This window comes from Pristiophorus japonicus, chromosome 12 (assembly GCF_044704955.1).
Source record: "Pristiophorus japonicus isolate sPriJap1 chromosome 12, sPriJap1.hap1, whole genome shotgun sequence".
In the NCBI taxonomy this organism is placed as follows: Eukaryota; Metazoa; Chordata; class Chondrichthyes; family Pristiophoridae; genus Pristiophorus; species Pristiophorus japonicus.
In genome coordinates this window covers 30,229,108-30,252,569 of record NC_091988.1, presented here as the reverse complement: position 1 = coordinate 30,252,569, position 23,462 = coordinate 30,229,108, and the positions used below count along the sequence as shown (strand labels likewise).

Here is a 23,462-nt window from a genome sequence, read left to right as displayed (position 1 = left end):
AAAACATAGTGTCAGCTTCCACATATACACTGACAACACCCAACTCTACCTCACCACTGTTATGTATGCAATAAAGGTACAAACTGAGTACTGTGTAACTGAACAAGATACAACCTTGTTTCTGCTTTATTACAGCCCAAAGTGCCTGACTCCAAAATGGCTGGCCTTTTATACCAGAGCAGCACCATGTGTATGCTGCTCAGTGGCCACCAACAATGACACCATCATCTGGTGGCTACAAACAGCATGTACATACATGACAACCACCACCTTTCTCAATCTCTCCACTGTTGCTAAATACATCCAGTATTGGATAAGCAGAAATTTCCTCCAACGAACTATTGGGAAGATCAAAGCCATTCTCTTTGGTCCCCACCACAAACTCCGGTCCCTAACCACCCACTGCATCCCTCTCCCTGGCAACTTTCTGAGGCTGAACCAGACTCTTTGCAACCTTGGTGTCATATTTGATCCCGAGATGAGCTGCTGATCACCTATCCGCGCTATCACGAAGACCGTCTACTTCTACCTCCGTAACATCATCCGACTCCGCCCCTGCCTCAGCTCATCTGCTGTTGAAACCCTCATTTGTTACCTCTGGACTTGACTATTCCAACGCACTCCTGGCCAGCCTCCCATTTTGCACCCTCCATAAACTTGAGCTCATCCAAAATTCTGCTGCTCATATCCTAACTCGCACCAAAACCCATTCACCCATTCACCCATCACCCCTGTGCTCTTTAACCTACATTTGACTCCCAGTTGGGCAACACTTTGATTTTTAAAATTCTCATCCTTGTTTTCAAATCCCTCCATGGCCTCACCCCTCCCTATCTATGTAATCTCCACCAGCACTACAATCCTCAGAAATCTGCGTTCCTTCAATTCTGGCATATTGAGTAGCCTCATTTTAATCCCTCCGTCATTGGCGGCTGTGCCTTCAGCTGCCGAGGCCCTAAGCTCTGTAAATCCCCCTCCTAAATCTGCCTCTTTACCCCTCTTTCCTCCTTGAAAACGCTTCTGAAAACCTACTTCCATCTTCCCTATTATCTTCTTATGTGGCTTGATGTCAAATTTTGTTTGATAACACTCTTGTGAAGCGCCTTGGGACTTTTTACTGCCTTAAAGGCGCTATATAAATGCAAGTGTTTATCTGTTGGATTCAATGAATATGGGCAACCCCTTGTGATGTTGCACACTGAACTCAGTTTGTATTTGTTAAGATGTAACAACATTGGAGCTTCGATTCATATGCTGTGCTTTTTTCTGTCTTTAACTTTTAACATTGTGTGATAATAGAACAAAGCCTATCTTTAAAAGAACTCGAAGTTTTAGAAGTTCCTACCAGATCCAATGGGCTGGAGTTATACTGCAGCTGTAGTGAACTAACCCCAGTGTGAGATAGCTTCTTGGAGGGGATGTCACACCTGGCTTTAATGGGCTAGAGAGTCATATTGTGATTATGCTGCCACTCATCCTTTTGATGCACACTTGAAAGCAACTTGCATATACCCTGTACCTAAAAGTGGCCAGATAACTCCACCCTCAAATATCTTTCTTGGCTCTCGACATTTTGCTACCTCTTAAATTTAATTGGAATATTTTTGGGGGTTTTGTGAGCAAAATGTATGAAATCCAAGGAATACAGAGATAGAATAACATTATAAAGTAATGATCCTTACCAACGGATCCATTACTGACCCAATTCACTTCCGGACCGGGGTCAACAGGGCTGCGTCATCGCTCCAACCCTCTTCTCAATCTTCTTCGCCGCCCTGCTCCACCTCACAATCAACAAGCTCCCCGCTGAAGTGGAACTAAACTACGGAACCAGTGGGAAGCTGCTTAACCTACACGGCCTCCAGGCCAGGTCCAAGATCACCCCAACCTCTGTCGTTGAGCTGCAGTACGCGGACAATGCCTGCGTCTGCGCACATTCTGAGGCTGAACTCCAGGATAAAGTCAATGTATTCACTGAGGCATATGAAAGCATGGGCCTTACGCTTAACATCTGGAAGACAAAGGTCCTCCACCAGCCTGTTCCCGCTGCACAGCACTGCCCTCCAATCATCAAGATTCACGGCAGGCCCTCGACAACGTGGACCATTTCCCATATCTCGGGAGCCTCTTATCAACAAAGGCAGACATTGATGCGGAGATTCAACATCGCCTCCAGTGCGCTAGTGCAGCCTTCGGCCGTCTGAGAAAAAGAGTGTTTGAAGACCAGGCCCTCAAATCTACCACCAAGCTCATGGTCTACAGGGCTGTAGTAATACCCGCCCTCCTGTATGGATCTGAGGCATGGACGATGTATAGAAGGCACCTCAAGTCGCTGGAGATATATCACCAACGATGTCTCCGCAAGATCCTGCAAATCCCCTGGGAGGACAGGCGCACAACATCAGTGTCCTCGTCCAGGCTAACATCCCCAGTATTGAGGCACTGACCACACTTGATCAGCTTCGCTGGGCAGGCCACATAGTTTGCATGCCAGATACGAGACTCCCTATGCAAATGCTTTATGCGGAGCGCCTTCATGGTAAATGAGCCAAAGGTGGGTAGCGGAAGCGTTACAAAGACACCCTCAAAGCCTCCCTGGTAAAGTGAGACATCACCACTGACACCTGGGAGACCCTGGCCGAAGACTGCCCGAGGTGGAGAAAGTGCACCCGGGCGGACGTTGAGTTCTTCGAGTCTCACCGCAAAGAGTGTGAAGAGGTCAGGCGCAGACAGTAGAAGGAGCGCGCGGCAAACCAGCCCCACTGACCCCTTCCCTCGACGAATGTCTGTCCCACCTGTGACCGAGTCTGTGGCTCTCATATTGGACTGTTCAGCCACCAGAGAACTCACTTTGGGAATGGAAGCAAGTCTTCCTCGATTCCGAGGGACTGCCTATGATGATGAAAGTAACAATCATTTGTTTGGATCTTATCCAATGCACCATACAAAAAAAATCTGAAACACTTTCCATAATAACCCTTCATTTCAAAAAGTGTGAAGAGGGATTTAGTAAATATGTAGACCAAGATTCACTTGTTTCTAACCATTAGTCTGCAAAGCAAGTTTCATTTCAGTTTAAGCACAAAGCAACAAAAGATGAACATTTAATTTTCACTAATTTCATTACAGCAAGAATGTTGCTTCATTCAGTTACAAGGCAATTGAAACAGGTCTTGAGTGGAATTTATTCCTGTACTGATGCAGTTTTACTATATTCACATTCACTCTTAAATAGGTCTTATCTAATCGGCCAATCCAATTGCATAATACACTCGATGAATGGAGTGTGCATGCACAGCAAAAATATTGGATAAAGGGGAGGTTCGATGTTAACAAATTATATGTTCTATAATAATTGGAGGACAAGTTGATTTCTAAACACTACATGAATCTAATGTAAACATAGAAACATAGAAAATAGGTGCAGGAGTAGGCCATTCGGCCTTCTAGCCTGCACCGCCATTCAATGAGTTCATGGCTGAACATGCAACTTCAGTACCCCATTCCTGCTTTCTCGCCATACCCCTTGATCCCCCTAGTAGTAAGGACTTCATCTAACTCCTTTTTGAATATATTTAGTGAATTGGCCTCAACAACTTTCTGTGGTAGAGAATTCCACAGGTTCACCACTCTCTGGGTGAAGAAGTTCCTCCTCATCTCGGTCCTAAATGGCTTACCCCTTATCCTTGGACTGTGTCCCCTGGTTCTGGACTTCCCCAACATTGGGAACATTCTTCCTGCATCTAACCTGTCTAACCCCGTCAGAATTTTAAACGTTTCTATGAGGTCCCCTCTCATTCTTCTGAACTCCAGTGAATACAAGCCCAGTTGATCCAGTCTTTCTTGATAGGTCAGTCCCGCTGTAGATTTCTGGATTCTTTTACCTCAATCTGGTTCAGCAAAATTACTGAAACGAATACCGTTTATGCTTTAAACAAAGCAAGCTTTTATTTAAAAAGCAAATCCCGATCGGGGACCTTATCAGACAGAAGGAATGCAAGTCTGTTCGAACGCACCCACTTCCTACGGACAAAGTGACGTTACATTGTAAAGGGACGATGGTTATACATTTTCGGCAAAAGATAACAAGATAGGGCTAGAGTGACATCCTAGTTCAGCCTATCTCTTGATCCCTCTTTCCCTTTGTCCACTCATAAGCCGACCTAAGTATGGTCTGATTTTAAACAAAGACCTTCTGTTAATGTTTCAGGTTAATAACATGATTTAATAAGACCTTGAGGTTTTTCTGCAAGCTGTGGGTTTTGTTTCAATACGTGTTAGTGTTGTAACATTTCGCAGTCTCGAGTCTGAGATGTCATGGCTATTCCTCCATGAATTCTTTGTTAGCTTATACTGTCCCTATACAATTCCCACGTTCTCAACTTCAATGTCTCTATACATTTTTAAACATTCACACCGCCATCCCGGGAATCAGTCTGGTGAACCTTCGCTGCACTCCCTCAATAGCAAGAATGTCCTTCCTCAGGTTAGGAGACCAAAACAGTACACTATACTCCAGGTGTGGCCTCACCAAAGCCCTGTACAACTGTAGCAACACCTCCCTGCCCCTGTACTCAAATCCCCTCGCTATGAAGGCCAACATGCCATTTGCTTTCTTAACCGCCTGCTGTACCTGCATGCCAACCTTCAATGACTGATGTACCATGACACCCAGGTCTCTTTGCACCTCACTAATGCAATTCATGATCTTCCATCTGTTCAATTCACTGACTCAACCACAGTTGTTTCAGCTGACAAATATCCAGCAATAAAATAGTGACACCTTATTGGGCTCAATTTTCCCCAAAGTATTTTTTTGGCGTACTTGAAGAGTTGCACCTGATTTTTTTTTTGTGGCCCGAGTACGCCAAAAAGAATGTGTTGTAAGTTTCCTATTAGGATCTCCATTTTGGCATGGCCTAATCCGAGGGGGGTGGAGCCATGATCTGCGCCAAAAAGATCGGGCTGCCATGGTAACCTGTGAGTTCTCCTCTCTGCCGGTGAGTTCTGTCAGTTCTCCTGCTTGCGTTCTGTGACTTCTGCCTGCCGGTGAGTTCTGTCAGTCCTTCTGCCCGCCCCTAGCCCTAGCTGAATGGCCTCCCGGTGCGATCGATCTATTAGTGCTCCTGCCTGCCGGTGATTTCTAAGAGATCGCACCGGGAGGCCACTCGGCCAGGGCTAGGGGTGGACAGGCGAACTGATAGTGTCTCAGTTCCCCTGGCCGAGTGGCCTCCCGGTCCGCTCCCTAGCCCAGGCCGAGTGGTCTCCTCCCTCCCGGTCAAAGGCTTCCCCCCCCCCCCCCAACCCACTCTCCCTCCTCCCCCACCCCCTCGCGAGAGACCACATACTCCATTTTTATTTAGGCCAGTGTAACTATTAGCTGGCCAAAGTTGCCTAAATGGCCAGAACTGGCCGCCCCCTTTTGAGAAAAAAAAACATAACTAAGTGAGTTATGCTTGTGCAAATTGATTGGGGAAACTGGGGATTTTTAAGTTACGCCAGAAAAAGCTGCCTACTCCCCAAAAAAAACGGAGCAACTCCTGACCAAAATTGAGCCCAATGCAGGGCTATAGTTTTTCTATATCACAACAATGTGTGTAGCTCCTTGTATCAGGTTACACAGCCATTCGAACATACTTAGACACCACTTTAAAGCTAGGATACTGCAATATTCAAAAGTAAGCGTGCAATCTTAAAATGTTAATAGTGAAGTTGTTTCAATTAGCTTAACTCCAGCTAAGTTGTATCTTGTGAATATCTTGCTTGAATCATCAGTTTCTCTCATTAATGGTCTAGAAATGATTGTCTTTGGACAATTAGATTGCTGAAACTGTTTTATGACTGAAATTATAGTAATGAAGGAAATCTGCATGGCCTGATGGTAATTTCCTAAAGTATTATAAATTAAATGTTGAGAAGGCCTTTAATCAAGTTCAGTGGAAGTGTCTCCAGTTCACACTTAAAGCTAGTATTCACTTATAGATTAGGCTAACTAAGATCAACCATTTTCTGTTCTCGATGTAGAGTAATTTCCTTTGCTTATTTGTTTTAGCAGCAGATTACCATTGTCATTTTGGCCAGTGCAGTGAATTATGTACATGCCAACCTGGGCAGCTAGTAAAAGCTGATGAACAGCTTAAAAAAAAAAGCTGACAGAGCCTCAGAAAAGATGACAAATTAAAAACCGCGCTGAATATCGTCCTGTGAAAGCTTATTGCGGCACAGACTTGTCTCAGCGACAGCTCCTTCACATATAAAGAAGATTGTACTAAAACTTGTGGTAACTTTTCCTCATTTGTTGCAAACAAATTATGGGCTATAAATGCTAGTCTTGCTAGCGACGTGCACATCAGAGAGTGTTTTTTTACTATAAGCTAAAATGTACTAATCAACCAGTGTAGAATTGGGAGAGGATAGAGAAAAGCATCAGTGTGCTCTGAGAGGTGAGGAAGAGGAATGGACTATTATGTATATGTGTAGGTCCTCTCTACTTCTAAATTGGATTTTTAAGCCAATGTTTATACAGTTGTGTCATTGCAACATGGAGGAACTCTTCTCGCTATCTCCCAGCGTGCAGAAGTACTCTTCATCACTCCCACCCCCAGCTCATGCTGGAACTCTTCTCCCTCTTGCCCTTCAGTTTATGTCAACATTCCGCTTCATTTTTTCAGATCATGCTACCACTCCTCAATTCATGCTTCACCTTGCATCCAGTTCATACTGGCACTCTTCTCCCCCTTTCCTCATCCCCCTCAGTTCATGTTGGCACTCCTCCATCTTCAATTCAAGCTGGCACCTGTTTTCCCTTTCCTCACCTCTCCGATCACATGGGTGCTTTTCTCTATCCTAGCTGATTAATACGTTTTTCTGTACTTAATAAGGATCATTCTCTGGATGTATGCATCGAGAGCATAGTTGGCTTTTAATGTCCATCCCTTTTTGCTGTGTGAAGGTGGTGGAGGCCCGTCGCCTTATTATTATTCTTCTGTGTGGTGAAAGTGCTCCCAATGCTGTCAGATAGGGAGTTTCAGGATTTTGACCCAGTGACCCCGAAGGAACATCGATTTATGTCCAAGTCAGGATGGTGTGAGACTAGGAGGTGATGGTGCCCTTGACTTTCTTGGTGGTGGAGGTTATGTGTTTGGGAGGTGCTGCCGAAGAAGCTGCAGTGCATCTTGTAGATAGTACACATTGCAGCCATGGTACAAAAAGCAAAATACTGCAGATGCTGAAAATCTGAAATATAAATAGAAAATTATACAAATACTCAGCAGGCCAGGCAGCATCTGTGAAGAGAGTGCCTCCACAGATGCTGCCTGGCCTGCTGAGTGTTTCTGCATTTTTTGTTTATATTGCAGCCATGATACACTGGTTGTGGAGGGATTGGATGTTTAAACTAGTGGATCAGCTGCCAATCAAGCAGACTGCTTCGTCCGAGATGGTGTCGAGCTTCTTGAGTGTTGTTGCAGCTGCATCCTTCCAGGCAAGTGGAGGGTGTTCCATCACATTCCTGATGTGATTAGTAGATAGTGGAGAGGCTTTGGGGAGTCAGGAGATGAGGCAAGCGTCACAGAATATCCAATCTCTGACCTGCTCTAGTAGCCATGGCTCTTCTGTGGTTGGTCCAGCTTAAGGTTCTGGTCAATGGCGACCCCCAAGATGTTGATGGTGGGGGACTTGCTGCATGCAAGCATAGACTACTTCAATGTGAGGAATTGTAAACAGAGCTGAACACTTTGCAATCATCAGCAAACAGCGATCAAGGTTATTGATGAAGCAGCTGTAGATACTTGGGCTGAGGATGCTGCCCTGAGGAACTCCTGCAGTGACATCCTGGGACATTTCAATCTGTTTAATTGGCAACTCATCCACTAGTCTATATATCCACCCCCTCCACAACCAGCATACTGTGGTTGCAATGTGTACTATTTACAAGATGCACTGCAGCAACTTGCCAAGGCGGCTTCGGCATCACCTTCCAACCTCACGATCTCCAACACCTAGTTTGGCCTCCAACAACCACAACCATCTTCCTTTGTGCCAGGTCTGAATCCAGCCACTGGTGAATTTCCCCCCTGATTCCCATTGACTTCAGTTTTGCTAGGACTCCTTGGTGTCACACTCGGTCAAATGCTGCCTTGATATCGAAGGAAGTCACTCTCACCTGACCTCTGTAATTCAGGTCTTGTGTCAACGTTTGGACCAAAGCTGTAATGAGGTCGAAGCTAAGGAGGATGCGTATGCAGAAAATGTATTTTTGATTGTACGTCCAACTGCATAAAAAGCAAAAGGTGAACCAAGTGATTACTCTGCACATCCTCTCAATTTAGAATAATTAGATTACCATAACCTGCTTAAGGAAGAACACTTGGTGCAAGTTGCTTTACTCTAAACCATTCAATGCATATTGATAAACACAAAGGAAAGCAACAGACTGGTAGCTAGTTACTCAAATGTCTTTAGCTACAGGAGAAGTGCGATGGGTTGGATCGAATGTTCTAAATAATATGTTTTCATGTGCACTTTCCAAATATTTTTTAATCTTTTAAAAATGATTTTAGCACAAGATGAAACTGCTGTAACTATTGGTTGATATTACATAACATGATTCTTACTAGAAATGTGGAAAACATTTTTGGTGTAATCTGGAATATTGGAACAAAATATTGTGCCTGACTGTCATTGGAAGTGTTTTCTAACTTGGACAATTAAATCATGATTGTCATTCACCTTGAGCACTGTCCAGGAAGTGAACATCAGTGTGTCTTTGCCCTTCAGAATGATGTACAGCTGGATGTGGTTGGGGCAAATAAATTCTGCAATGCTTCAGGTCAGCTGACATTTAAAAGTCCTGTGAATCCGTCCATTGATAGTATTTTGCACATTTACCCCCACGTATTGAATAAAATTCCAGCTGGAAGTGCCTTTGAAGCCAACCATTTTAGAATCAAAGACTAGATCTTAATTTTCCAATTTCTTTCAAAATCTTAATCCTACAAACTGGCAGTCAACTAAATTTGTTTGAGCTGCATTCTTGCTTTAAATTTGTTTGCTTTTGCACTTAATGGGGCTGAAATACCTGCTGTTGCCACGATTAGTGGAAAAGGCGACTAATGTGTAAAATGGGGAGTATCACGTTATACTCAGACTGACGTTTTTGCTAAAATGAGAGACGACAGAAACTGCATCCTCATTATTGAGTCACCTTCTGTATCCAGACTTCCTTCAATTCTGTTTTCCAGCTGATGGGCAGCCATCAGCGTGCTCTGGAGTGACCAACTTTCTCCTTCCCTCTAATGAAGCTTTTGGGCTCTGTTTGGGATCTCGTCCTGTAAAGAAATTGTAAGTGCCAAGCTTACCTAACCACCCCATAGTTCTTTTAATAATTTTTTTAAAGAAACATTAGCTAATCTCCTGTGTTGTTGCAAACTGGGAGTCAAGACCAAGTGAAGTATTTGGGGTTAGAGGGTGGGGGAATATTTGGACCAGGGGAGGGGAGAGGAGAGGTAGAGGAGCTTGGGGGAAATGGACAGGGAGAGAGGAGGGTACAGGGGAGGAAGCAAGGATGGAGAAAGGGGGCAGTGTAGAAGGAACAGGGGAGGAGGGAATGGGTGTAGGCAAGGGGCAATGGGGAGAGGGAGGATAGAAGGAGAATGGAGATGTGAGGAAGGTGAAGGGAGCAGGAAAGTTGGATGTTGAGGGATATGGAAGTGGGAGGGATTGATGTTTGAATGATTATTAGTGGGGATATCCAGTACCTTAGGGCTTCTTTTGATGTGCTCTGGAGGAGGCATCAGCTGGCCAGGGACAATTCTGTTCAGGGTGATTTCCTTATTTGGAGGGTGGGAAGGGGATTGGTGTGGATTGGGGTTGATCCCCCTGCACATGGGGGCTTGAGTGGGAAAAGGGGCTGGGAGACAATGGCGGAAATGCTTCTAAGTGAGAAGGTGGATTCATTGACAATGGGGGAGAGGTGGGAAAGGATGGACTGCTCAATGGGGGAGCGGTGGGGCACATGCCATAAATGGGCCAAATGCTGCTCAGTGGGTGAAGTGTGGAGGTCGTGTAATGTTATTCAGTGAGGGGGAAGAGACCTTGGATAACAGCTTTGCTCTGTGCAGACAGATTACAAATTGAAGCATTGGTATTGAAGTGACATAAATAGGAAGCTTCACCCTCTGAGAGCGCATATTGGACCCAAATGGTCTGAAAATTACTCCTATATTTTCACAAAAGCATTTATAAGGGGGGAGGTGCATTGATTCCATAATTGTGCCTATTTGTACAGTAGTTTGATATGCTTCAGAAATGGGTTCAGACGTAGGGTGAGGAGATACAGCTAGACAGGCATCCATAGGGGCTATCTGATCGTTTCTATGCACAGCTGGGGTCCAATGTGCTGTCATTAGAAACCAGTTGTCCATCCCCTTCTGTAAGGCTACATTGTGAGGTTAATGAGAGGGGACTTGTTGTATAAGCCTCTTGACAGGGGGCCTAGACTGCTTGATACTGCTCTGGTTCTAGCTGGACACCTCCCATCGCACTGTCTGACTGTGTGGATTAGGGTTGATTCTCCTGTACTAGGGGGCGTGGGTGATCAAAATATAATCCTTGAGTGGAAAAAGGGGCTGGGAATCAATGGCTGATAGGTATTTAATCCATATGTTTTGTTGGGAGGGATAAGTTTTTACCATAGTAAATGGATGCTGCATCTTGCCACTAGCAGTATGATGTGAGAGTTCAGGAAGAAGCAGGGCAACTGGGCATTCCTGTCTGGTTACTTGTTGGAGGTGTGGTTGTTGGTGCATATTGTAGGATTGTAGTGTGAATAGGAGGTTCCGATCCAATTTCTGAGGCCTGCGCTAAATGCCATTTCTCTACTCATCGAATGCCGCCTTGTATCCAGGGAGAGCACCAGTGCAACGAGTCTGGTGCTATGGCAAAGGTGAACCACATTAAATAGCTGCCTGTAATTAGTCTTTTATTATTTTATAGTTATTATTGAGCAGGTTTTTAAAAATATTTGTTCTTCAGTTGTGGGCAGTACAGGCAAGGCATCCATAGTTGTCCAGAGGGTGTTAGGAGTTAATCACGTAGTGTAAGGCTAGAGGCAAATGTAGGCCACACTGGATATAGTGGCAGGTTCCAGAGCGATATGTTTTGAGCGACATTGGTGAACCAGTTAAGTTTTTACAATGGTACAGGTTTCGTGATCATTTTCTGGTGCTAACCCACAAATGACCAGATTTGTTAAATTAAATTTCACAACTTACATTATAGCTCATCACTACTGTACCTTAACAGTCCAGCACCATAACTATTACTCTTAGCAAACAGTGCCATGGGATCTTTCACATCTATAGCATATTTCCTCAAAGTGTCAGCCTAGAGTATGTATGCAAGTACTTTACTGGAGCTTGAACCCATAGGCTTCTGACTCGGGCACGAGTGTTACTACTGAGCCAAACTGACTCTTGTGGGTTCTTTAGAATGCACATGAGATGTACTCTTTGCCTTTCTTGTGTATCAGTCTGATTGTGGCTATCCTGAGTATACCTGAAAGGGCACTTGTGTCTTGTATGTGATGAAATAGGTTCAACAGCATTGATGTAGCTCCTGGATTAGAACATTGCCGAATTCAGTGGGGAGCCCATCAGGGCTCTGTGCTTTGCAAGGCTGCAGCCCATTTGTTGCTGCAATCTCGCAAAATAACACTGACACCTATTACTATATGTGACCAATCCTACTGCCTCACTAGCTGCCATCTTCCAAGTTATCCAGGAATTTGGCCAACTTTCAGGTTACAAACTTAATTATGCCAAAATAGAGGCATAAGGCATTCATGCACAAATACAAACATTCTACCCGTTTTGCCTGACCAGTTACAGGATTTAGATGCCTGAGCTGAACAATAACTCTTTAACTTCGACCCTGTACAAGAGGAATACTTGGAGTAAGAACTAGATAGATGGAGTAACCATGCTGCCATGCCTCATCTACCTGTACCTATTGGGATCCTGGCCTAGCAGTTCTATGATTTTAGTTAAACTAATATGGCAGGGGGATGGGAACCAATGCAGGGAGACAGAGGGAAACAAAAAGGAGACAAAAGCAAAAGACAGAAAGGAGATGAGTAAAAGTGGAGGGCAGAGAAACCCAAGGCAAAAAACAAAAAGGGCCACTGAATGTAAAGGGGCTGCAGGAGGGGTCAAAACTAAAAATCATGGTTTAAAAACTAGTATTAAAACACTCTACCTTAACGCACGCAGCATTTGAAATAAAGTAAATGAGTTGACGGCACAAATCATTACAAATGGGTATGATTTGGTGGCCATTACAGAAACGTGATTGCAGGGTGGCCAAGACTGGGAATTAAACATACAGGGTTATCTGACAATTCGGAAAGATAGACAAGAAGGGAAAGGAGGTGGGGTAGCTCTGTTAATAAAGGATGATATCAGGGCAGTTGTGAGAAGACATTGGCTCTAATGAACAAAATGTTGAATCATTGTGGGTGGAGATTAGAGATAGTAAGGGGAAAAAGTCACTGGTGGGCGTAGTTTATAGGCCCCCAAATAATAACTTCACGGTGGGGCGGGCAATAATCAAGGGAATAATGGAGGCATGTGAAAAAGGAACGGCAGTAATCATGGGGGATTTTAACCTACATATCGATTGGTCAAATCAAATCGCACGGGGTAGCCTGGAGGAGGAATTCATAGAATGCATACGGAATTGTTTCTTAGAACAGTATGTTACAGAATCTACAAGGGAGCAAGCTATCTTGGATCTGGTCCTGTGTAATGAGACAGGAACAATAAACTATCTCCTCGTAAAAGATCCTCTCGGAATGAGTGATCACAGTATGGTTGAATTTGTAATACAGATTGAGGGTGAGGAAGTAGTGTCTCAAACGAGCATACTATGCTTAAACAAAGGGGACTACAGTGGGATGAGGGCAGAGTTGGCTAAAGTAGACTGGAAACACAGATTAAATGATGGCACAATTGAGGAACAGTGGAGGATTTTTAAGGAGCTCTTTCATAGTGCTCAACAAAAATATATTCCAGTGAAAAAGAAAGGCGGTAAGAGAAGGGATAACCAGCCGTGGATAACCAAGGAAATAAAGGAGAGTATCAAATTAAAAACCAATGCGTATAAGGTGGCCAAGGTTAGTGGGAAAATAGAAGATTGGGAAAATTTTAAACGACAGCAAAGAATGACTAAGAAAGCAATAAAGAAAGGAAAGATAGATTACGAAGGTAAACTTGCGCAAAACATAAAAACGGATAGTAAAAGCTTTTACAGATATATAAAATGGAAAAGAGTGACTAAAGTAAATGTTGGTCCCTTAGAAGATGAGAAGGGGGATTTAATAATGGGAAATGTGGAAATGGCTGAGACCTTAAACAATTATTTTGCTTTGGTCTTCACAGTGGAAGACACAGAAACCATGCCAGAAATTGCTGGTCATAGGAATGTGGGAAGGAAGGACCTTGAGATAATCACTATCACTAGGGGGGGGGTAGTGCTGGACAGGCTACTGGGACTCAAGGTAGACAAGTCCCCTGGTCCTGATGAAATGCATCCCAGGGTATTAAAAGAGATGGCGGAAGTTATAGCAGATGCATTCGTTATAATCTACCAAAATTCTCTGGACTCTGGGGAGATACCAGCGGATTGGAAAGCAGCTAATGTAATGCCTCTGTTTAAAAAAAAAAAAAGGGGGCAGACAAAAGGCCGCTAACTATAGGCCGGTTAGTTTAACATCTGTAGTGGGGAAAATGCTTGAAACTATCATTAAGGAAGAAATAGCGGGACATCTAGATAGGAATAGTGCAATCAAGCAGACGCAGCATGGATTCGTGAAGGGGAAATCATGTTTAACTAATTTACTGGAATTCTTTGAGGATATAACGAGCATGGTGAATAGAGGTGTACCGATGGATGTGGTGTATTTAGATTTTCAAAAGGCATTCGATAAGGTGCCACACAAAAGGTTACTGCAGAAGATAAAGGTACGCGGAATCAGTGGAAATGTATTAGCATGAATAGAGAATTGGCTGGCTAACAGAAAGCAGAGAGTCGGGATAAATGGGTCCTTTTCGGGTTGGAAATCGGTGGTTAGTGGTGTGCCACAGGGATCAGTGCTGGGACCACAACTGTTTACAATATACATAGATGACCTGGAAGAGGGGACATAGTGGAGTGCAACAAAATTTGCAGATGACACAAAGATTAGTGGGAAAGCGGGTTGTGTAGAGGACACAGAGAGGCTGCAAAGAGATTTAGATAGGTTAAGCGAGTGGGCTAAGGTTTGGCAAATGGAATACAATGTCGGAAAGTGTGAGGTCATCCACCTTGGGGGGGGGGGGGGGAAACAGTAAAAGGGAATATTATTTGAGTGGGGAGAAATTACAACATGCTGCGGTGCAGAGGGACCTGGGGGTCCTTGTGCATGAAACTCTTTTAGAGAAATCCCAAAAAGTTAGTTTACAGGTGCAGTAGGTAATCAGGAAGGCGAATGGAATGTTGGCCTTCATTGCGAGAGGGATGGAGTACAAAAGCAGGTAGGTCCTTCTGCAATGGTATAGGATATTGGTGAGGCCGCACCTGGAGTACTGCGTGCAGCTTTGGTCGCCTTACTTAAGGAAGGATACACTGGCTTTGGAGGGGGTACAGAGACGATTCACTCGGCTGATTCCGGAGATGAGGGGGTTACCTTATGATGATAGATTGAGTAGACTGGGTCTTTACTCATTGGAGTTCAGATGGATGAGGGGTGATCTTATCGAAACATTTAAAATAATGAAAGGGATAGACAAGATAGAGGCAGAGAGGTTGTTTCCACTGGTAGGGGAGACTAGAACTAGGGGGCACAGCCTCAAAATACGGGGGAGCCAATTTAAAACCGAGTTGAGAAGGAATTTCTTCTACCAGAGGGTTGTGAATCTGTGGAGTAAAATGACCGTAACTAACCAGAAACCAGAGAAACACTACCAATCTAAGAACTCAAACATGAGCCACCAGAAAGATAAACACTGCAAACATGCAAAAAATGTATATAATGTCCTCTATTTCTCCCTTTGTGGGTCTTCCTGTACCAGATATCCTTGATGAATGTGAGCAGGAAAGGCAACTTGCTCCCATACATTACATGAAGCAGCCACTCGTAGATGACCGACAAGCTATTCTCCTTTCCATTTGCTCCTGCTTTTAGTGCAGAACTTCCTGCTCTCTGCCCAATGATTTGCAGAGATTGGCAACTGAGTGAATAGGAGGCTATGAGCACAAGCCCTCATACCACCACCCTGTGGCACTGCAGATTGGTTCTCCCTATTGCTGAGCCACCATTCTATCTATGGGTCTCTGAGCTCATCTTGTCCATGAGACCCATCTCCTGCCCCCTCGACCCTATTCCCACCAAACTGCTGACTACCAAATTCCATTGTTAACAGTTCTCTCTCCTCGAGTACTGTGCTCTTCCCCTTCAAATCCACCGTCATCCCCACTCTCCTTTTTTAAAAAAAAAATCCCTTAACCCCTCTGTCCTTGCAAACTACTGCCTCATCTCCAAACTCCCTTTCCTCTCAAGTCCTCCAATTGTCGCCACCCAAATCCGTGCCCATCTTTCCCACAATTCTGTTTGAATTCCTCCAATTCGGTTTCCACTCCTGCCACAGCACTGAAACAGCCCTTAGGTAAACTATCCCCTCTCATCCTCCTTGACCTGTCTGCAGCCTTTGTCACGGTTGATCACACTATCCTCCTCCAACGCCTTGTCTCTTGTCCAGCTAGGCGGGACTGCCCTCGCCTGGTTCCATTCTTATCTGCCCGGTCTAGTCAGAGAATCACCAGCAATGGGGTCTCTTCCCACTCTTGCACCGTTGCCTCTGGAGTCCCCCACAGATCTATCCTTGTCCCGCTCCTATTTCTCATCTACATGCTTCCCCATGGTGACATCATCTGAAAACACAATGTCAGGTTCCACGTGTACGCTATCGTCACCTAGCTCTACCTCGCCACTACCTTAACTTCTCCACTGTCTGTGATTTGTCACGTTGCTTGTCGGATAAACTCCATTCCCTAGCCACTGACTCCCTGATCACTGTTTGTGGCTGAACCAGACCGTTTGCAACCTATGGCGTCCTGATTGACCACAAGATGAGATTCTGACCGCTGTCTTCTATCTCCGTAACATTGTCCAATTCTGCCCCTGCCTCAGCTCATCTGCTGCTGAAATCCTCATCCATGCTTTTGTTTCCTCTCGACTTGACTATTCAAATGCTCCCCTCTTCCACCCTCCATTCACTTGAACTCATCCTAACTCTGCTGGCATTGAATCAAGTCCCGTTCACCCAGTACCTCTGTGCTTCCTGCCCTACATTGGCTCCCAGTCCGTTAACACCTCGATTTTTAAAATTCTCATCCATGTTTTCAAATCCCTCCATGGCCTTTCCCCTCCCTATCTCTGTAGCCTCCTCCAGCCATACATTCCTCCAAGATCTCTGTGCTCCTCCCGTTCTAGCCACTTGGGCGTCTCCAATTTTAATCGCTCCATCAATGGCTTCAGTTGCCTAGGCCCTTATCTCTGTAATTCCTTTCCTAAGCCTCTCCGCCTTTCTATGTCTCTCTCCTTTAAGATGCTGCTTAAAACCTACATCTTTATCCAGGTTTTTTGGTCACATGTCCCAAGATCTCATGTGGCTTGGTGTTTGATAATGCTCCTGTGAAGTGCCTTGGGACATTTTACTATGTTAAAGGCGCTATATAAATGTAAATTGTTGTCAGACCCCAGTTTAACCCACAACAATTTATTTTCGATAGGAACAGAAGGAAAAGACCTAGCTATGTAAGTACTGCCATTAAGATTCTTCCACTGTATTTATCACTGATTACTTTTCATTCTACTATCAATGTGGTTAGCAAGGTGCCAATAAAAATGACTACTTGCCCCATACATTTTATGACATGTTAATTAGGTTGGCTGATGAAGTAGTGCAGCTGAAGTAATAGGATTGAGTTTGATGTGCTCGTTTAACAATTGGATGGTTATAGTGTTGGCCGTATGGAAAGCTATTGTGGATTTTAAAAATTAAACTGACTGTACATGGAACAATGGTTCTAACGGAGGGTTGCACCTGAAACCTTAACTTCTGTTGGTAATGTGCCTTTTCCCACTACAGATGCTGACTGATCTATGTATTTCCAGCATTTTCTGTTTTGTAGAACTAGTACCACTCATCTTTGGTACTTTAGATGATTGAAAGGGCTGTGTAAAGTAATTATTCATACTTTGCCTTTGACCACCAGGAGGTTACACAAGTACTTTCGGGCAGTTTCTCTATTGCTGCTAAAAACTTCAGGCATTATAATTCCTAGGTTGGGAGAGGGTATAGGTGAAGATTTGTGCCGTTTGTGGGGGCAGGAATTTCTGATGGGGCTGATTTACCCGGGCCTGTGGTTCCACTGGAGACGAACCCTGGCAGAAATTTAATTTGGTTCCAGGGCGGGCTGAGGCAGTGACCACCCTTGCAGTGTCAGCTACAGGCAAAGAATGGAGGTAGGATGGGATGATATCAGCTGTCCCAAATTCCGGGACTTCTGCCTTCCTGTCCATGGAAATGTGCCACTGTTTAAAGGTGCCTAGGACTTGTTCATCAAGGCTGAAGTACTTTGTTAAAGGGTTATTGCTCACTAAAATTACTTGTAGAGGCATCTGGCCATAGCTTGGGACTCACTGCAGATGTTGGAAAAATCTTTTCATTCTATACTGGGGAAGCCTAGCCCGACCACTGGGAAACACTGTTTCAAGAGAATTATTCACCGAGGATCTAAGTTCCGCACAATGGGCTTTCTCATGGGAATCCCACTTTACATGATCTATATACTGGAGGAAAATGAGCAACAGGAGATGTATTGTTGTTTCTTGGCTATCAAATTAATATGTAAAGATGATCAGAATATTTTTTTTAATCACTGGCCAAGATGTAATTATTTTAATTTTGTACATTCATTATATTTATAACAACACTGAAAAGATGAGTTAACAACAATTTCCATTATTTAGACCTACTGATGTGAAAATCAAAACCAGTGGAAAAAGTCATCAAATTTGATTTAGTGAATTACCAAGAAGTTCAAATGCAGTGATTTTAAATTGATTAAAAAAAATATCCAAATGTAATGGCATAACAAATAAATCTTGTGCCAGTTTACTGAGGATTTGCTGAAACGGAGGATTTGGCTGATCTGTGCTGAGTTAGCTGATGATGGCCAACATGGCAGTTGGGGAGGTACAAATAGCTCCAGCGGTTTTAAAATATGAGCAAAATCTAAACATATAGCCTTCATAGCTAGGGGATTTATGTACAGGAGCAAGGAGGTCTTACTGCAATTGTACAGGGTCTTGGTGAGGCCTCACCTGGAATATTGTTTTCAGTTTTTGGTCTCCTAATCTGAGGAAGGACGTTCTTGCTATTGAGAGAGTGCAGCAAAGGTTCACCAGACTGATTCTTGGGATGGCAGGACTGACATATGAGAGACTGGATCGACTGGGCATGTATTCACTGGAGTTTAGAAAAATGAGAGGGGATCTCATAGAAACATATAAAATTCTGACGGGACTGGACAGGTTGGATGCAGGAAGAATGTTCCCAATGTTGAAGTCCAGAACCAGGGGTCACAGTCTAAGGATAAGGGGTAAGCCATTTAGGACCGAGATGAGGAGAAACTTCTTCACTCAGAGAATTGTTAACCTGTGGAATTCTCTACTGCAGAGAGTTGTTGATGCCAGTTCGTTAGCTATATTCAAGAGGGAGTGAGATATGGCCCTTACGGCTAAAGGGATCAAGGGGTATGGAGAGAAAGCAGGAAAGGGGTCCTGAGGTGAATGATCAGTCATGATATTGAATGGTGGTGCAGGCTCGAAGGGCCGAATGGCCTACTCTACCTATTTTCTATGTTTCTATATAACAGAATTTTTCAGTAGTTGCTTTGACACGACCTCCCAAACCCACAACCTCTACCACCGAGAAGGACAAGGGCAGCAGTCGCAAGGGAGCACCATCACCTGCAAGTTCCCCCTCCCAATCACTCACCATCTTGACTTGGAAATATATTGCCGTTCCTTCATCGCTGCTGGGTCAAAATCCTAGAACTCCCTCCCTAAAAGCACTGCTTGGGAGTACCTTCACCACAAGGATTGCAGCAGTTCAAGAAGGCGGCTCACCACCACCTTCTCGAGCAATTAGGAATCTTGGAATCATAGGAATTTAAAGCACAGAAGGAGGCCATTTGGCCCATTGTGTCTGTGCCGGCCGACAAAGGACTACCCAGCCTAATCCCACTTTCCAGCTCTTGGTCTGTAGCCTTATAGGTTATGGCACTTCAAGTGCATATACAAATACTTTTTAAATGTGGTGAGGGCTTCTGCCTCTACCACCCTTTCAGGCAATAAGTTCCAGACTCCCACCATCCTCGATGAAAAAATATCCCCTCAAATTCTTTCTAAACCTCCTACCAATTACTTTAAATCTATGACCCCTGGTTGTTGGCCCCTCTAAGAGAAATAGGTCCTTCCTATCCACTCCATCTAGGTTTCATAGACCTCAATTAGATCTCCCCTCGGCCTCTTTTGTTCCAAATAAAACAACCACCAACCTAACCAATCTTTTCTCACAGCTGAAATTCTCCAGTCCAGGCAACATCGTTGTAAATCTCCTCTGTACCCTCTCTAGTGCAATCACATCTTTCTTGTATGACCAGAATGTGGTGACCAGAACTGCATGCAGTACTCTAGTTGTGGCCTAACTAGTATTTTATACAGTTCAAGCATGCTCTTATATTCTATGCTTGGGCTAATAAAGGCAAGTATTCCATACGCCTTTTTAACTATCTACGGTCAAGGCCACCTATGGTCCAAACACCCAAGGCCCCACCCCACTGCTGGCCAAGAACGGGGAAACACTCATTAAGGACACCGAGGCAGTCAGAGCCTGCTGGAAGGAGCACTTCGAAGATCTCCTCAGTCGAGACTCTGCCTTTGACCCAAGTGTTCTTAACTCTATCCCGCAGCATGCTACCCGCCACCACCTCAGTAAGACCCCAACACTGCACGAAGTAGAAAAAGCCACAAGATCGCTTAAGAACAACAAGGCTACAGGAGCGGATGGAATCCCTGCTGAGGCACTGAAGTATGGTGGAGAGGCACTGCTAGCGCGAATACATGACCCCATGTCTCTCATCTGGAGGGAGGAGAGCATGCCGGGAGATCTGAGAGATGCAGTGATCGTGACAATCTTTTTTAAAAAAAAAAAAGGACAAGTCCGACTGCGGCAACTGCAGAGGAATCTCCCTGTTATCAGCCACGGGGAAAGTCATCGCTAGAGTCCTCCTCAACCGTCTTCTCCCCGTGGCTGAGGAGCTCCTCCCGGAGTCGCAGTGCGGATTTCATCCCCTATGGGGCACAACGGACATGATTTTTGCAGCGCGACAGCTGCAGGAAAAATGCAGGGAACAGCATCAGTCCTTATACATGGCCGCCTTCGACCTTACAAAGGCCTTTGATGTTGTCAATCGCGAGGGTCTATGGAGCATCCTCCTCCGTTTCGGATGCCCCCAAAAGTTCGTCACCATCCTCCATGACAACATGCAGCCGTGATCCTTACCAATGAATCCACTACAGAACCAATCCACGTCCGGACCGGGGTCAAACAGGGCTACATCATCGCCCAACCCTCTTCTCAATCATCCTCGCTGCCATGCTCCACCTCACAGTCAGCAAGCTCCCCGCTGGAGTGGAACTAAACTACAGAACCAGTGGGAACCTGTTCAACCTTCACCGTCTCCAGGCCAGGTCTAAGACGACCCCTACCTCTGTCGTCGAGCTACAGTACGCGGACGACGCCTGTGTCTGTGCACATACGGAGGCTGAACTCCAGGACATAGTCGACGTATTTACTGAGGCATACGAAAGCATGGGCCTTACGCTAAATATCCGTAAGACAAAGGTCCTCCACCAGCCTGTCCTTGCCACACAGCACTGCCCCCCCCCCAGTCATCAAGATCCACGGCGCGGCCCTGGACAACGTGGATCATTTCCCATACCTCGGGAGCCTCTTATCAACAAGAACAGACATTGACGACGGGATTCAACATCGCCTCCAGTGCAGCCTTCGGCTGCCTGAGGAAAAGAATATTTGAAGATCAGGCTCTCTTGATCAGCTCCACTGGGCAGGCCACATCGTTCATGTCATGTATCCTACATGGCTACTGTTAGTACCATCACAAGAGGTGCCACCAGAGGGCACAGCAGTGGGAGACTTGCAGGTTACCTGTACAGGTGTGCCTGGCCTAGTATAAAAGGCAGGCCACCAGGTGTGATCCTCACTCTGGAGTTAGTAAATAAAGGACTAAGGTCACTACAGTTCAAGGACAACACATTGCCTCGTGGAGTCATTATTAGAGCATCTAAGGACACAACAATTCGCATGCCAGACACGAGACTCCCAAAGCAAACGCTCTACTCGGAACTCCTTCATGGCAAAGGGGATTTGTAGGATCTTGCGGAGGCATTGTTGGTGGTATTTCTCCAGCGACTTGGTGTCTACTGTACATGGTCCATGTCTCTGAGCCATATAGGAGGGCAGGTATTACTACAGCCCTATAGACCATGAGCTTGGTGCCAGGTGGTCAGAGGTACCCTCAAAGCCTCCCTGAAAAAGTGCAACATCCCCACTGACACCTGGGAGTCCCTGACCAAAGACCGCCCTAAGTGGAGGAAGTGCATCCGGGAAGGCGCTGAGCACCTCGAGTCTCATCGCCGAGAACATGCAGAAATCAAACGCAGGCAGCGGAAAGAGCATGTGGCATACCAGTCCCACCCACCCCTTCCCTCAGCGACTAACTGTCCCACCTGTGACGAGGCTGTGGCTCTCGTATTGGACTGATCAGCCACCTAAGGACTCATTTTAAGAGTGGAAGCCAGTCCCTCGGAATCGAGGAAGACTTTCTATGATGATCATGATGATGATCTACCTTTCCTGCTACTTTCAGGCATCTATGGACATGTACTCCAAGGTGTGCCATTTATTGTGTATTCCCTTGCCTTGTTAGCCCTTTCCAAATGCATTACCTCGCACTTCCCCCGATTGAATTCCATTTGCCACTGTTCTGCCCAACTGCCCAGTCTATTGATATTTTTCAGCAGTCTTCAGCTTTAGGGTTGTACTCTCTAGGGTTTCTGCAATATTGAGTCCTCAGTTTCTGTCATTATCAACCACAGAGTCAATTTTAGTATAATCTGCAAACTTCTTAATCATACCCCCTACATTCAAGTCTAAATCATTGATATATATACCACAAAAACCAAGGGATCTAGTACTGAGCCCTGCGGAACCTTACTGGAAACAGCCTTCCAGTCACAAAAACAACCCATCAACCATTACCCTTTGCTTCCTGCCTGAACCAATTTTGGACACAACTTGCCACTATGTCTTTAATCCCACGGGCTTTTACTTTTGTGACCAGTCTGCCAAGTGGGACCTTATCAAAAGCCTTGCTAAAATCTATATACACGACATCAGATCCACTACCCTCATCGACCCTCCTTGTTACCTCCTCAAAAAATTCAATCAAGTTAGTCAGACACGACCTTCCCTTAACAAATCCATGCTGACTGTCCTTGATTAATCCATGTCTTTCTAAATGAAGATTTATCCTGTCCCACAGAATTTTTTCGAATAATTTTCCTACCCCGAGGTTAGGCTGACTGGGCTGTAATTACTCGGTCTATTGCTTTCTCCCTTTTTAAACAACGGTACATTAGCAATCCTCCGGCACCACACCTGTAGCCAGAGAGGATCGGAAATGATGGTCAGAGCCTCTGCTTATTTCCCCTCTTGCTTCTCTTAAACGTCTGGGACACATTTCATCCAGGCCTGGGGATTTATCCACTTTCAAAGATGCTAAACCCCTTAATACTTCCTCTCTCACTAGGTTTATTTCATCTAATATTTCACACTCCTCCTCCTTTTGTGAAAACAGACGCAAAGTATTCATTAAGAACCATATCCACGTCTTCCACCTCCATGCACACATTATCTTTATGGTCTCCAATAGGCCCTACTCTTTCTTTATTTATCCTCTTGCTCTCAATGTATTTATAAAACATCTTTGGGTTTTCCTTGATTTTACTTGCTAAGATTTTTTCATGCTCTATTTTTGCTTTCCCAATTTCCTTTTTAATGTGTCACCCCCTGTACTCTAGGGTTTCTGCAATATTGAGCCCTCAGTTTCTGTCAGAAGCCTTCTTTTATGTCTTTATCCTACCCTGTATGCCGCTTGACATCCAGGGAGCTCCAGATTTGTTAATCCCATCCTTTTTCTTTAAGGGAACATACTTGCTCTGAACCCTCACGATCTCGTCGTTAAATGCCTCCCACTGCTCTGATACTGATTTA

The 23,462-nt window shown here is 44.8% G+C and overlaps 1 protein-coding gene across 4 annotated transcripts in view; it reads left to right on the top strand.

Moving 5' to 3' along the window:
• LOC139277165 (monoacylglycerol lipase abhd6-A-like) overlaps nt 1–23,462 on the top strand; it is a 145,193-nt gene that overhangs the window by 4,583 nt on the left and 117,148 nt on the right. For 2 of the 4 annotated variants that reach the window (XM_070895249.1, XM_070895250.1), the window contains exon 2: nt 16,828–16,852. The exons of the other annotated variants lie outside the window; for them this stretch is intronic. In XM_070895249.1, coding sequence (XP_070751350.1) covers nt 16,851–16,852 — 2 coding nt within the window. In that variant the 5' untranslated portion in view covers nt 16,828–16,850. The remainder of the gene's footprint in view (nt 1–16,827; nt 16,853–23,462) is intronic. 4 annotated transcript variants of the gene reach the window in all.